General features: G+C 45.7%; 1 protein-coding gene across 1 annotated transcript; it reads right to left on the bottom strand.

The window, feature by feature from the left end:
- Positions 1-829: 829 nt before the first annotated feature.
- LOC128125498 (cytochrome P450 2B1-like) lies at positions 830-12,488 on the bottom strand. Its single transcript, XM_052762953.1, has 9 exons — positions 12,318-12,488; positions 10,030-10,192; positions 9,760-9,909; positions 7,607-7,767; positions 6,693-6,869; positions 6,100-6,241; positions 4,840-5,027; positions 4,538-4,679; positions 830-1,197 (listed from the first exon to the last, which is right to left on the bottom strand). The coding sequence occupies exons 1-9, from the start codon at positions 12,486-12,488 to the stop codon at positions 1,016-1,018; spliced, it is 1,476 nt and encodes a 491-aa protein (XP_052618913.1). The 3' UTR covers positions 830-1,015.
- Positions 12,489-16,028: the final 3,540 nt, after the last annotated feature.

The raw sequence follows: 16,028 nt of genomic DNA, 5'->3' as shown, positions 1-16,028 counted from the left end.
TCCCAAAACAAAACACAGCAAGGACCCACCCATCCAACCCACCTCACCCCACCCCAAGCCGTGAGAAGACTTTGTGTATTTATGAGATCCTTGGAGGACTTGGAAGGGAACGTAAGAGAATCTAAACAGACTCACATAGCCAGAGCTGTGGGCTGAGAAGTCCTTGCCCAGAAAGAAGATGCAAGAAGTTGCTAAGGAAGAGAATGAAGAAGGCCTACGAAGGCATGTGGCTGTGCTCTGCAACATACAGAAACCTGGAAAACATGGTGTGAAGTAAAAGAGGGGAGAGGGGACTAGGGTGAGATTTCTTAACAGGTTGGGCTTGAGCGGGTGGTTAAGTGTGACAAAATACATTAATTAGACACTGTAGTTGTACAGTGTAATAAATAAATTAAAAATAAATCTGGATGTAGGTCCACGTGCCTATAATGCCAGCATTTGGGAAATGGAGAAAAGCAAGTCCAAGAGTTCAAGTCATCTTTGAACACATATAAGATTTGAGGATGGTCTGAGCTACATGAGACTCTGTCTTGAAATACTAAACTAAAAAAATTATTCAGTTTTGGTATATGAATTTCATCTCAATTTAAACATACACGAGGGCTGGGAGTTGCCATAGCAAAGAGTTTGCTCTAGACTCACAGTGCAATCTTGCTCCCCTACTCACTTGCAGTGTGATGTCGTGTGTGACCTCTGTTACTCATCAGTAAAGGGGATTGTGACCCTAAACATGGGAATATGATGGAGATGACTCAAGAGAGACAATAAGCAGTCTATTGTCTATTAGCACAGATCACGGAGCACAGGGTGTGAATACGTTGGGACTATAGCTGCTAAAAGCATGAGAAAAGTGACACAGAATTAGCTGTGGCCTCCAGAAGTCTCTCTGTTCATACTTCAAGGCAGGCACTTGACTTCTTTTTTTTCCCAATTCCATTCACAGGGGAGAACATGATGCCACAGATGGACAGAAGTGGGGACACTGAAATCCATTGACTCTCTTTTCTCAACTCATTCAGCGGGGCAGGAAGTGAATCTGGTACGTTGGGGGTATTTTGCTTACACCACTGCACTTGGGAGTGAGGTCAATGTCCTCAGGAGCCACAGGACTGGACACGGAGAAGTTCTGGAGGATGGTGGTGAAGAAAAGGAACAATTCGTTGCGGGCAATGCCTTCACCAAGACAAATGCGCTTTCCTGTGGGCACAGAGAATGAGCCATGTGAGCCCCAGGGCAGTACACAACCTTCAGACTGTCCCATCCCATCCCCAAACACAGACAACTGTGTGCATTACAATGAATAAGTGTGAGTTTGACTCTTAACCTGCAATTCTAAGACACTATAAAGAAGTTCTCCACACCTCAAATAATGCTTGTAAAATATTAGATGGATGACCAGCATTTATTTGTGAGAGTTGGATTTCCAAAGCATCCATTGCCCCAGAGGAAGTAAGAACCAACTTAGAGTTGGGTATGGATAGGGGTGTGTGTGTGTGTGTGTGTGTGTGTGTGTGTGTGTGTGTGTGTGTGTATACATTTGTAACATGACATTGTTAGTATTCTTAATTTCTCTCGTGGGGACAATGGCACCCAGCTCATAAGGCTATTGTGAGCACAAAGTTAATGTTTGTAATGACTCTTCAATTGACACCTGGCTGATACTAATAGTTATATATGAGCCAGGCATGATTGTGCATGGATATAATCCCAGCATGTGAGAAGTTGATGCAGGTGGATCATGAGTTCAAAACTGCCTGGGCTGTAGCACAAGATCCCATCTTAGAAACCAACAGGAGGAGAAGGAAGGTGAGGAGGACGAAGAGGAAAGAAGGGAGGGTGAGAGAGGAGAGAAAGGAAGAGGAAGACACATGCTCTGGATCTCCACCACTCTCCCCCACCCCTTTCTGGTCTCAGCCCTAGATCAATGAACTTCAACAAGTTCCTAAAGACAATTGTTCACACCGTTGAGAATGGGCAGGGGCACGTGAATAGGGCCTATGGCACCCACAGGATTCTCTGAGGTATAAGGAGCCGTGTTGATTTGTCACATGGTCACGGAGCACCACAGAGCAAGGGGAGCCTGAAAGCCCAGGCAGAGGCTCCACCTCCTGCCCTGTACCTCAGAGATTCTTACTCTGCAGCTGACCACCACAGGCCTCCAGGTGGAGGAGAGATTTCCCAGCAACCCCTGTGCCCTCCAGTTGTTGGTAAATTGTGCCTGTGTAGGGGTGTCTAGGGAAAGCACCCTATCTACTAGGGCACCTCCTTTTCAGAACTTAGGTGAGATGAGCTTAGAAATGCATGGAGCATCTCTCTGAGACAGTTCTCTCAGAACTGGTTTTGTGACCCAGATTGTTCCAGAGCAGCTTTTGATTGCTGATCTCACTCTCTAAACAATGTCCCCATGCCTGGAGCTGGCGATTTGGACACTGTTCATGTCTCTTTGGCTCTAACATATTTTGGCTCCATTTTTTTTTTCTTGCCGGCCAGGGCAATCAACTTGTATCTTTTTACCCACCAGAAACTATTTTTCTTTCACTTTTTCCCTTTTCTGCTTATTTGTGTCTAAACTCCCTATTGTTTCTCTCTCTCTCCCCCTTCTCTGTCTCTCTCTCCCCCTTCTCTCTCTCCTCCCTCCCTCTCTCTTCCTCTCCTCTCTTTCCCCCCTCCTGTTCCCCCTTTGTCACTTGCTCATTCAGCATCTTCTTCTTTATGTTCCTTTGGTCTATTTCTTATTCTGATCCTCTCCCTCCTTATTTTCTATCACCCCCTCTCCTGTTCTTACACTTCCACCTCCTTATAACACCTCTCCCTCCCATTCTTCTATTGTCTCATTTCACTTTTCATCTCTCATAAAATGCCTCTTCCTGCATGGTCTTCTTATGTCTTGATTCCAATTCTGTTGTTATGACAAATATCCTGACAGAAAAGCAGCAGAGTTGAGGAAAGTGCTTCTTTTTGAGTTACAGGTCCAGATCATTAACTGCCACACCAGAGGGGTCAAAGAAACAAGAGCTGGAGACAACTGGTCAACCCACATCCACAGGCAAGAGCATGCTGCCTACTTCCTCAGAGCTCAGCTTAGACCTCGCATCTCTTACATGGGCCTGGGCCCCAAACTAGGAGTAACGCCACCCACATGGCCTGGGTCTTCCCATATCAGTGATCAAATAAGCAAACCTCCCATAGATTATCATAAGATAGGCAATTCCTCAACTGAAACCCTCTCCCCAGATGATTCTAGATTGTCATGTTGACAACACCGAGCAGTGCATCTTGTCCCCATCTCACTGTGCCTCTTCTTTTTAAGATCTCTGTTTCAATTCCATTGTCTCTCCCTTGCCTAGTTGTTTCCAGACATAATTCTCTGCATTCCTGTTGTCCTCTAAACTTACAACTATGGAATGGAGAAATTCACATTTATCCCACTTTACATGTCCCCACACTAAATGAAGATTAAATAGGGGAGAAAACCCATACACTGGACATTTCAGGGTAGAGCTGAGCTCTGGGTCACTGAAGTCACTATGACACTCAACTCTAGACAGTTTTTGCCTAGGGATGTGGTTTGGTGGTAGAGCCCCTGCCTAGAATCCCCCAGGGCTGGGGGTATGGCTCAGTGGTAGAGCACCTGCCTTACATTTTCAAAGCCCTAGGTTCAATAATTATCACAGAAGGAAAAGTTCTAAGGAGTCCTTTCTTGGACTTTCCTTTCTCCCCAAGATAAGGAATCTATCTACATGAATGGAGTTTTTCATGACTAGAGCTTGTTAAAATGAATTCAGTTTGGCATAAGGCTGACCATATACACAACAGGAATTATTCAGACTTAATTAGTAGTGAACTGTAAAATGAATTGAGATTATATTGTGTCAGCAAGTAGCTATTCTGCCAGCAAATACCTGGGTCAGAGCCAAACATAGCAGTGAGCCAATTCCAGGATGCCAACAACTACAGCATGGCCAGGTAAAAGAAAAGTGGAGCTGGCACAGGTCAAGTTGTATCCACATGCCCCACTCCATATAGCTCACCTCCTACCCACACTACTAACTGTGAACTTTCTCTGGTTCAGGATATTATCCATCATGGATGGTTTCTTTGCTCAAATAAATGCTAGTAATTTTGATTTCTCTTACAGTTTAACAAGTCAGAGTATTTACTGCAAGCAGAGACAAGCATGTCAAGACATGCCCCATCTCCCCAGTGCTCACAGCTAAAGTCAATGCCTCCCCAGCCATCAAGCCCCTACACAGTTCACAGCAGTGTTCATAGATGATGTCACTTGTTCTTGCTGCTGTTTCTTAAGAAAATGCATTTGCTCAGGTTTAGAGCATTTTAAATAATTTTCCAAAGTCCTGATGGCCAGAATGCTCCTTTAGTTCGAGAGTCCCCTGGCGGGGCTGTAGCCACGGTGAACAGGATGGTTCAAGCAAAGCAGTTGGAACAGACTCAGTAAACATGGTCCTGGTCCTGACTGTGTCCCACAGGATGAGCCTGCCCTCTAGTGTCTGGGAAAGGAAGCACAAGTGGGTCTCACCTATAGAGAAGGGCATGAAAGCTTCATTTTTCTTCAGTGCCCCATTGGCATCCAGGAAGTGGTCAGGATTGAAGGTGTCTGGTTGTTCAAAGTACCGTGGATCATGGAGAGCTGCACTCAGGATGGGGTACACTTCAGTGTTCTAGGAGACATTATGAGACACAAAGATACTAGCATACCCTGACTCCCACCTGCAGTCAACCAATCAATAAGAGAGAGAAGGCTGGGAACAGGCTGAACTAGGTTTGAGGGGAATGCAGGAGGCTCATGGTGTAGAGATGTGGAATGGCACCTGGTCTCACCTTGGGGAGCAGGTACCCTCGGAACAAAGTGTCTTTGGTGACCCTGTGTGGCAGACCAATCGGGACAAGATCTGAAAATCTTTGAATCTCATGGATGACGGCCTCAGTGTAAGGCATTTTGGTGTGATCATCAAGTGTTGGTAGGCGGTGTGAGCCGATCACCTGATCGACCTCCTTTTGGACTTTCTCTGCACAGAAAAGGGAGACAACAGACAATGGCTGCCCTTCTTTCATGGATGCAATGCATGGTGACTCTGTTTTCTGCCAGCTAATAGCTTAAGAACAGTGCAGAGCAAGTAGACTCTGCTCACAAAGACTCAATGCACTCTTGGACATGCACACCTGCGCTTCCCTGATGCACCTGCCTCTCCAGCCATGCTTAGAGCTATATTAGAGTCCCTCTCAAAAGCTTCAACCTTGCTTGTAAAAGATAGAAATGGGCCGGGTGGTAGTGGTGCAAGCCCTTAATCCCAGCACTCGGGAGGCAGAGCCAGGCCAATCTCTGTGAGTTCGAGACTAGCCTGGGCTATGGAATGAGTTCCAGGAAAGGCGCAAAGCTACACAGAGAAACCCTGTCTCAAAAAACCAAAACCAAAACAAAAACAAAAAAAAAAAGAAAAAAAAGATAGAAATGGAAAACCTACAGCAAAGGACTTTTTCATCTATCAATGTGGAGTGAGGACTGGAGGGGGAGATTGTAAGAATTTTCCCCATTTGAAATGTAATGAGTGTTATAAATTGCATTCCTACATATCACACACACATGCATGCCTTTGCATGGAATTTAAAAATCCAGGCTCAATGGATAAGAAAACTGGATGCCCTTACAGAGGACCTGGGTTCAATTCCCAGCACCAACATGGTGGCTCACACTGTCTGTGACCCCAGGTGTAGGAGATCTGACACCCTCACACAGACATATATGCAGGCAAATAATCTGAGGCTCTAGCCTCAGGAATAAAGGGAAGTAAATTAATCTGTGTATAATTGAATATCAAATACGAATATGTTGACCAATAAAATTGTAAATGAACTTGATTTGCATCCTGACAGCCCGACTTTGACGTCCAGAACCCATGTGAAGGTGGAAGAGAGGCCCAACTACACAGAGTTGTCTTCCCACCTCCACAAATGAGCTGGGGCAGGCACACTCACAGTAACATCACATTTTTAGAATGTGAGTGTGTAAGTCTCACCCACACAAACCTCCACAGCCAAAAGGGAGCTAGATGATCCCTCAACTGGCCACCTATGGCGCACCTGCAACATGGGGGTATTTGAGCATGAGCAGGAAGCCATAGCGGAGCGTGGTGCTGCTGGTCTCGGTGCCAGCAAAGAAGAGAGACAGCACGGAGATCATGAGGTTCTGGTGATCGAACTCTGTATGTGGGTTGGACTTCTCCTGGTTCCAGATGGGAGAGAGGAGGGAGGGTCAGGGGTGACTGGGTCCTCACAGGGAGATACACACACATCCTGGGAACTGACCTTCTGTCTCACACTGTATAAACCACGTGGCATTTCTCAGTCCTGACAATGCTGCTGGTTCTCTGTTTGTTTTGTCTTCTTCTCTCTTGACTTTGCTCTCTGGTAGCTTATCACGTTTTGTCTCCCAGGCTCTCTCTTCCTCTGAGGTCTTTTCTGCTTTTTGTCCCTTGCCCTGTGTTTCTTCCACGGCCTTCTTCCTCCCTATTTCATTTTCTCCTCCTTTCTCTAGTCTTCAATTTCTAGATTCTTCTGCATCTCCTCCACTCCATTTCCTATCTCTCCTCCCCACCCACTTTCCCCCTTTTCCTCTGCTCACATCCCCAGCCTTCACTCTCACCCATCACTTCTCTCATTCATGCAGGACTTACCTTCTCCATGCGTAGAAGGTAGGTATCGACGAAGTCCCTTGGATTGCTGGGGTCCAAGGTTGCCATGTGCTTCTCCACACTCTGGCCAATGTAGTCGAGGACTTCCTGCATGTTTTTGAAGATTTGCTTGTGGGCACCAGGAAAGTACTTCAGGAAGCCAGAGAAGAGCTCAAACACCTGCAGGAAAGAAGGACCCAGGAGGCCACCTGGAGCTAGCAGGTCTCAGGAAGTGGGCAGTGATCCTATGTCCACAGATTTTATGAAGGAACACACACACACACACACACACACACACACACACACACACACACACACCCCCCTCATACATGTACACCGTACACACGCATGCTTTTGAACCGTGTCTTAGAATCAGTCTCTAACCTTTGTTTTACGTTCTCTGTATCTCTCTTTCCCTCTCCTCTGCTCTCTCTCACAATCCCTCTTGCTGTTTTGTCTTTATTAGTTTTAAGTTGCAGGGTATTGTATTTTTGGACACATTTATGCCGGACTGGCTTTAAACTCCGTGTGTAGCCAAAAATCACCCCAAATTCCTGATACCCCAGGCTCCACTATCAAAATAGTGGAATCTCATGTGTTGTATACCACCACATCCTGGGATTGAACTCAGGAGTTCATGCATGAAATATGAAGTCCTTTGTTCTCTAAGGCACAGCTGCACCACCCACACCATCATTTTCTCATGTCTGGATGGCTCTGTATTTCTGCACTCAAGTCTCTCCACCCTGTTTAACATTCCTCCCTCGCTCTATTCCTCCCTCCTTCCAGGCCTCAGGCTCCTTGCCTCTCCATGTTGTCTCTGCCTTTCTTCCAGCCCTAAGACACGCCCTTCTTTGCCCACAGAGGAGCCTCTTTTTTCCTCTACTCTGGATGCTCCTCTCTTCCCACCCACTGACCTGGCTGGAGAATGTGCTCATGAGTGAGCTGATCTGAAAGAACAGGTCCAGCAGGTGAAGGAACTGGCAATCTTTGTAGTCAAAGCGCTCTCCAAAGACAATGGAGCAGATGATGTTGGCTGTGATGCATTGGAAGAGGAAGGTGGGGTCCATGGGGGCTCCTGGAGGAGATGGATGTAGGACAGAAGACAGAGGATATAGAACCAGGGAACATTTGGCTTCAGCCCCAGCTCTGTGAGGCTGCCCCCACCACTCACTACTTGAAGAACAGCAAGAGTGGCTACAACATTTCCACATATGATGCACAGGAGTCTAGGCTCTTCATTCAGAGATGCGTGCATCCTTTTATTTAACTTCTTTCAATACGGTACAGAATATGGGATGCTATTCGTATACACAGAAAGGGAGGGACCTTCACTAAGGCAACTCAGCTAATCATGGCTGGGACTAGGATGCAAGGTGGAGAGGTAGAGTGTGTGTAGTCAGTCTCCACCCTGCACCTCCTCCCAAGACAACATTCTGACTTTGAGCTGATGGCTAACTCCCACTGGCAGGAATGGTGCAGAGAAGGATTCAGGGAATGCCTGTGTGAATTTACAATCCCTGCACACTCCACGCCCATCGGCCAGTACTCCTCCATCTCTTGTCTGACTTCTGGGCTCTGTGGTGTTCCAGAAGCCATCGGCACCTGCTGTCTGCTGCCTTTGTATGTCAGGTTCAGTCATGAACCCTGATGGTTGGAGGGCTGTTGTCTGTCCAACAGTATTGAGCTATTATTTCCCCTCATCCTGGGGCTGACTTGCCTGTGGTCTCTGATTCCATGTAGATCCTTCCCTGGGGCTCATCCCCTTCACTCTCAGCCTTAGAGCTCACTTCTCCTCCTTTGGGTCCCTCCTTCTCTGACTGCTTTCTCCAGTCATTCTTCCCAGCCTCTGCACCTTTCTTCCCTCCTGCCTCTGCCCTGACCTCTCAGGTCTCCAGAGAAAGGTCAATAAGAGATGGCAAATGTCCCATGTATAGAAATGGAGGTACAAACAACAGTCATGTCACCAATACGCCCTTGATGTAAAGACCCCTCCAGTCCCCAGAAGTGCCTCTGAGTTCACCCAGAGTCAAACTCCCATCAGCCTCTGTGCTCACTGCTGCTCACCAGCACAACCACAAGGAAGAAAACACAGTTCCCTGCTGAGAACGTGTCTGTAGTTCCTCCTGCCCCCCCCCCCCCCCGTCCCTCTCAGTTACCTAGGGTCTGCGTTTGTCTTTGATAAGACCACCAGTACTTAATCTGTGGGTCATGACCCCCCTGGGGTTCAAACAACAAAGGAGTTGCCTAAGACCTTTGGAAAACACAGATATTTATATTACTATTCATAACAGTAGCAAAATTACAGTTATGAAGGAGCAACAAAAATGATTTTTTGATAAGGGGTCACCACAACATGAGGAACTGTATTAAAATGTTGCAGCATTAGGAAGGCCAAGAATCACTGGATTAAGACCGTCTGGGCAGTGGTGTGGCAAAGGATAAGCCAAGTGGTCTTGAACTCTATATGCTGTAGAAGATGACCTTGAAAATCTCAACATCCTGGCTCCACCTCCAGAGTGCTGGGATTACAAACATATATGACCATGCCCACGAAACATTCTACAACACACTTGTATCCACACGCATATACCTTTTTGAGACAGAACCTTACAATGTAGACAGGACTGTCTTTGAATTGATGACCACATTTTTTTTTTTTTGCCTTTTGGGTCCTTAGAGGACCAGTGTGCACCAACCAACAAAGAAAATTAATGCACGGAATGATTTTTCTGAACAAAAGTGACTACCATGGTCAATCTGTGTCTCTGACTTATTTGTGCACAATATGGACCTCATAATTCCTTTTCTGTCTCTGTATGTCTCTATCTACACCTTTGTCCATACCCACTCTTTATACACACACACACACACACACACACACACACACACACACACACACACACACACACACACACACACCACATCTCTTTTCTGTCTCTAATTCTCTTTCTCTCTGTGTGCATGTATGTGTGTTTCTCTACCCTTATATGCCTCTTTCTCTTTCCATGATTGTGCACTCAGATCCCTGTATCACCTTGCTCCTTTATGCCCATTCTCAGAGACTCACCCTGGGATTTCTGCAGCTCCTCCACCAGACATTGGGCCTCCTCCTTTATCCGCTCCTCCACACTCTGCTTCCCCATCCCAAAATCCTTCATGGTGGCCACAGAGAATCGCCGAAGGGTCTTCCAGCGTTCCCCATTGGCAAAGATCAATCCTAAGAAGGAGAAGCATGGGTAGGATACACTAGAAGTTAAGAGAACCTGAGTCCTTTCCCACAGCTTGGGCTCCACCTTCCTGGGCCACATCCTCCACTCCACACTGTCCCATATCTCACCACATCCCTGTACAATTGGCTCAAACACAGCAACTGTCCCGCGACCAGAGAAAGCCTCAGCTTGGTCCACCAAAGCCTCCCTTATGGCCTCTGTCCCACACAGCATGACCACGGGCCTCGGTCCCAGGTGCACTGTGAACACATCTCCATATTTTTCTCGAAACTACAAAGCATAAGGGCACCAGGGTTGTTGTTAGTCAGTGCAGATGATGTTGTTATGCTGTGAAAACACTTACATAGAGACTGGTAAATAGGAACCCCTCCCCTGGCCACCCTTCCCCTTCTGGGATCCTAAGAGTTAGTTCCCCACATAGTCAGGGTCTGCACTGATTGGTTGGATGTTCTAATCAGTACACCATTACTGTAGAGGTGAAATGGAGCTCTAGACACATGCTTATAATCCTAGCTTTGAAGTGGTAGAGCCCAGAGAATCAATAGTCATGTTTGGGTATATATCCAGTTAGAAGCCAGCCTGGGCTACCTAAGGCTCTATCTTGATGGGAGAATTCCCACAGAGCTACAGCCCATTTGACTCTGGAGTGTTAGCACCTAGCCTTGATCTGCCTTTTGTGATTGCTGCCTCTTATCTCCATATCTTCTGTTTGAAGTCTTAGCTGAGAGTTTTCCTAGGGGATCAAAGCCTTCACAAACTGAGTTTAAGAACAACCCAGAACACTGTGGTATTATTACTGAGAATTTGCATTTGGCATTGTCTCTCTGGGGCTTTACATAGGAAGCTTTGGTATATGGAGTTGACTTGCTAAAGGTGTGATGTGTATAATAATAAAAGGGTCATTGCTCAGCAAGAGTGGACTAGTCCATAGAGACAAATTCCCTCTGCAGCTGGGAAAGACTAAAGAGTCATCCTCGAGGTGCCTCTGTCTCATGATTCCACAGACCCGTGTGAACCTACAGCCATACCTGATTTAAAACAATATTTCAAAATAAAATAAATAGATATGATCTAGATATAGGTATGAATATAAATACAGATATAGATGCAGAACCTTGCTCATACCATTCAGTCTGGCCATCTGTCCCGGGAATCTCAATCAAGAACCATGTTTCCTGCGACCCAGCTTCAACCTGTCCAAAGCCTTCTCACAATGTTCTAGAGAATGGTTCTGACCTACCCACTGGGTTACATGGGAAGGGAAAGTGATAGTCACCTGGTGGTGGACCTGAATGTGAGTCATGACTACAGCACACACAGTTGGAAAATACCTGACAATGCAACCACCTGGGCATCTTCAGGGAATTGATCCCAGGAATGTCACAACCCTCAAGTGCTGAAAGCCCTTGAAGAGACGGTGCAGTGTTTGCACATAACCCACCTCATCCTCTCATAGCCTTTAACTCACTCTACATTACAATGCAGCTAATAGAAATGAAGGGTTTTAAAACGGTCAGTGTCCAGTGTTGTTTAGGGGACAATGCTAAGGAAAACCTCTACACGTTTGATATTGACCTACTTATGTTTTTAGGCCAAGTCACAATACGGAATCTTATGCAACAATGAGCTATCAACACACAGATAAGATCAAAGATATTTTATAAAACCTGAAGGAGGATCATGAGTTTGAGATTAACCTGGAAAAAGTAGGGCAACCTTGTTTCAAAAGCTAAATAAAAATAAATGGATACATGAATGATCCAGATGGGTGATCTGTTAATAACCAAGGGGTAACAGGAGGTTGGGATTGTTGCCACTGTATCAGCTCTCTAAATGGGAAGTAGAGTCGAAGATGTGAATTGATTATTAACAAACAAGTGGTAATTGAACATGAAATCTCCCCTGTGAAGACTGGTAAAGACGGTGCCATCGTCAGCTGCTTGAATGGTCCATGGCGTTTATAACTGATAAGCACTCCCTACCTACCCCACCTCCTGACCTGCCTCTCCTCCCCCTTGTTCCTGAACAAGGCAGGCTAATCCCTTGCTCTGGTAAAAGCAAAAAAAAATCTGTTGATGCCTCTGACATCTTTCTTTCTCTTTGGGAACAAAGAAGCATCAAAGAGGAAAGTTGTAAACCCTTGGCACACACCTTGACACCCCTGTCACCTTTCACACTCCAAGCACAGTGACCCACACAATTCCAACTTAATAAGGTAAGGACTCGACTGTTGATCTGAGCACCATCCATCACAATCAGCATCTCAGCTTTCATCCAGTGACCTTCCCACCTGAACCTACGGCCTAGAAGAAGTCCCTTGCTCCTCTCTCTGAGTGATCTCCAGGAGCAAATATGGGTCTAAACCCATAAGGCACAGGCCCTGTGTATGTCTCACCCGCATGAAGGAGTTGAGGAGGCCTCTTCTGTCCATCTGCAGGAGGTTCCCCAAGAGGGGCAGGGGACGCGGTCCTGGTGGGAGTTGACCATGGGCCTTTATGTGGCCCCTGACCAGGAGTAACAAAAAACCCATGAGGAGAGTGAGGAGGAGCAGGACACTGGGCTCCATGGTCCTGGTCTGACCACTGTGGACTTCACTGCACACTCCAACAGGACATTTTATGCTGAACCTGCCTCTCCGCCCAGTTGAGCAACTTCAACTGTTCCCGCCTCCTATCTCGTCATTGTCCAGGAGTGTGAGCAGCCATAGTCCCTGCTTGGGCTGCTGGTGACCTGCTCACTCTCTAGTCCATAGATGTTGCCAAGGACAATGAAACAGAACACAGGACAAAAGAACATTGGGAGTAATGCATCTTGATTTCTGGGGGTGAGTGTGCACTTGTCAGCTCAGTTTTGTCTGTTTATTTACTCAGGCATGGGCCTGTGTGTGCACTGCATATGTGAAGGGATATTTCTTATGTGAATGTGCATGTGTGTGCTTTTGTGTGTTCCTTTAGATGTGTGTGTGTGTGTGTGTGTGTGTGTGTGTGTGTGTGTGTGTGTGTTGTGGTGATGGTGGTGGTGGTGGTGGTATGTGTGTGTATTGGTTGTTTTTTCAAGATGGGATTTCTCTGTGCAGCTCTGGCTGCCCTGGAACCGATTCTGTAGACTGTACTGGCCTCAAACTCAAAGAACCTCCTCCTTTTGCCCCCTGAATATTGAGATTAAAGGTGTGGGCTATGACATGTCGCTCACAAATACATTCTTGCATTGTGGGGCTATTCTGTACATTCTTGATTTCACATGTGACTTGAGTGGAGTTCCCATTTCACTCTCTGGCCTGTGACAGCCGCAGATGGCAGAAAGTGGAGTGACAAGAGACCCAGTGGTGGTGAGGCTCAGCAGTCAGGTGGAGAGGGAGGCTGCAGCCTGGCCGAGGAGCAGTTGGAGCCTCCGGGTCTCTGATCACTGCGACTGGTGATCGCCTCCTCCTCCTGGCCGTCTCTCAGCACGTGGAGCTCTTTGACCTTCCCACTGACCCATCTCTCTCTGACAGTGTCTCTGTCCCCTGTAGACTCCGAGCTGCAGGATGCTGAGACTGTCTTACTCTTGTTTTCTGCTGAGGCAGAATACTAGAGACTGGGAAGTCATAATTAGTAGACATTTTAAATTTGTGTTTCTGGAAGCAGTTATTTCCAAGAACACCGCACTGATGTCTGGTGAGGCATTTGCTGCTGCACTATAACATGACATGGGGCAATCAAGTGTGCCTAAGACTGACAGAGCTAAAAAGGAGACTGAACACCCCTGTAGATGACCCGCTCCTGTGCTAATGACACCAATCCATTTACAAAATGCCATGGTTAGATGGGAGTGGGGGTGTCTCTGACCTTTTGCCTGCTCTTGTGACCTTTTCCCTCATACTAGGTTGCATTGTGCAGCCTTCATTTGATGGTTCTATCTAGTTTTTTTACATCTTGTTATGCCATGTTTGGTGATATCCCTGGGAGGCCTCCTTCTTTTCTGAAGCAAAATGGAGGATCAGTGGATCTATGGGAGAGGGTACATGTGGTAGGAGGAGAGGAAAGAGGGGAGGCTGTGGTCAGGATGTATTGTATGAGAGTAGAATAAATAAAAAGAAAAAAGAAAGAAAAGAATATGAAATATCTCCCACGACTCCATTTGTTTGAATGCTTGATCTTTAGTTAACAGTAGTTTTAGGATGTTCTCAGACTTGACAGAAAGAAGTAGGTTATTTGAGGAAACCTCTTCCTCACACCCTGTTCTCTCCCCTTCCCACCTGCCACATGATCCCACAGCAAACCTAGATGTCCAGCTGCCTTGCCTTCCTGCCTTGAAACTGACTCCAAATAAATCCTTCCTCATACTTGCTTCTGAGCAGATACTTAACCACAGTGACAAGGTAGCTAATGCAGGAAATCAGTACCAGGAGTGGGGTTGTTATGTGATGAAACTCACCATTTTGTTCCTAGGCTGAAATTCTTTAGTAGTTTAGGCTGCACTTTTGATATGGGAACTTACCACTGATCACATAACAGAGGCAGAGAAACAATAGAGGGACAGAGAGACAGACAGAGAAACAGATATAGACAGAAAGACTGAAATAATTCTACTCTCATACAGCATCTTATCTCTATCCAGAGATAGGAGACACAGAGGCAAAGACAGAGAAGCTGACTTGAACTGGAACAAGGGCCAAAAGGAAAGGATTTTTGACTGCCTTCCCTAACTCAAGTTCATCTAACCTGCTGGTGTGGCTGGAATTAAATCCAAATTCTTCTGGATTTCAACAGAGACTGAAAACCATCCGCTCTCCAGATGTCTTCCAGGACTGCAGCACCATGTGGGACAACTGAGGCTTACAGACTCTTGGATGGACAACTACCAAATTCTCAGCCTTTTCATTATGGGACAGTCATTGTTGCACCAGCTTGCCATAGCCTGTAAGCCAGTCTAATAAATACCATAGATGGATGCATAGGTGCTGTGGGATGATCTGTATGTCAAATTGCTCTGATTGGTCAATAAATAAAACACTGATTGGCCAGTGGCCAGGAAGGAAGTATAGGTGGGACTAACAGAGAGGAGAGAATTGAGAGAACAGGAAGGCGGAGGGAGACACTGCCAGCCGCCGCCATGACAATCAGCATGTGAAGACACCGGTAAGCCACGAGCCATGTGGCAAGGTATAGATTTATAGAAATGGATTAATTTAAGATATAAGAACAGTTAGCAAGAAGCCTGCCATGGCCATAGAGTTTATAAGCAATATAAGTCTCTGTGTTTACTTGGTTGGGTCTGAGCGGCTGTGGGACTGGTGGGTGACAGAGATTTGTCCTGACTGTGGGCCAGGCAGGAAAACTCTAGCTACACATAGGTATATATATGTACATGGATAGATGGATATATAGATGTATATATACATACATATAGATAGTAGATGGATGGATAAATAGATAGATGTAGATAGATGGATAGATGAATGGATGATAGATGATAGAAAAATAGACAGATAGATGTATATATATATATATATATATATATATATATATATATATACACATACATACATACAGATAGGTATATAGAGAGATAGTAAATAGATGGATGGATGGATAGATACATGTAGATAGATGGATAGATGTAGATAGATAGATAGATGGATAGATAATAGACAAATAGATAGATGGATAGAAGGATGATAGATGATAGATAAATAGATGGACAGATAGATGCATATATATATATACATACAGATAGATATATAGATAGTAGATGGATAAATAGGTAGATGTAGATAAATGATAGATAGATAGATAGATAGATAGATAGATAGATAGATAGATAGATAGATACATAGATACATAGATACATAGGTAGATAGGCAGGCAGACTGATTGATCCTGTCAGTCCTGTTCCTTTAGAGAACCCTGACTAATAAAGGTATTGGTGTGATTCTTGTGAGACACATAAGGGAACATGAGGTTGGTGTTAAGAATCACACAGCTCAGGGACCATGGGCTGAGGAGGCCTCTGCTCAGAGAGTGGATGCTAAGAAGATCATGATAAAAGAACATGAATGTATGTGACTGTGGCCTGCAAAGTTCAGGAACCTAGATAATACTGTGTGAAGTAAAAGACACCAGAC

Source organism: Peromyscus californicus, unplaced genomic scaffold, assembly GCF_007827085.1.
Source record: "Peromyscus californicus insignis strain IS unplaced genomic scaffold, ASM782708v3 Scaffold_4__1_contigs__length_199733344, whole genome shotgun sequence".
Lineage (NCBI taxonomy): Eukaryota > Metazoa > Chordata > Mammalia > Rodentia > Cricetidae > Peromyscus > Peromyscus californicus.
The sequence above is the reverse complement of the archived record's forward strand: the minus strand, read 5'-3'. Positions and strand labels throughout refer to the sequence as shown.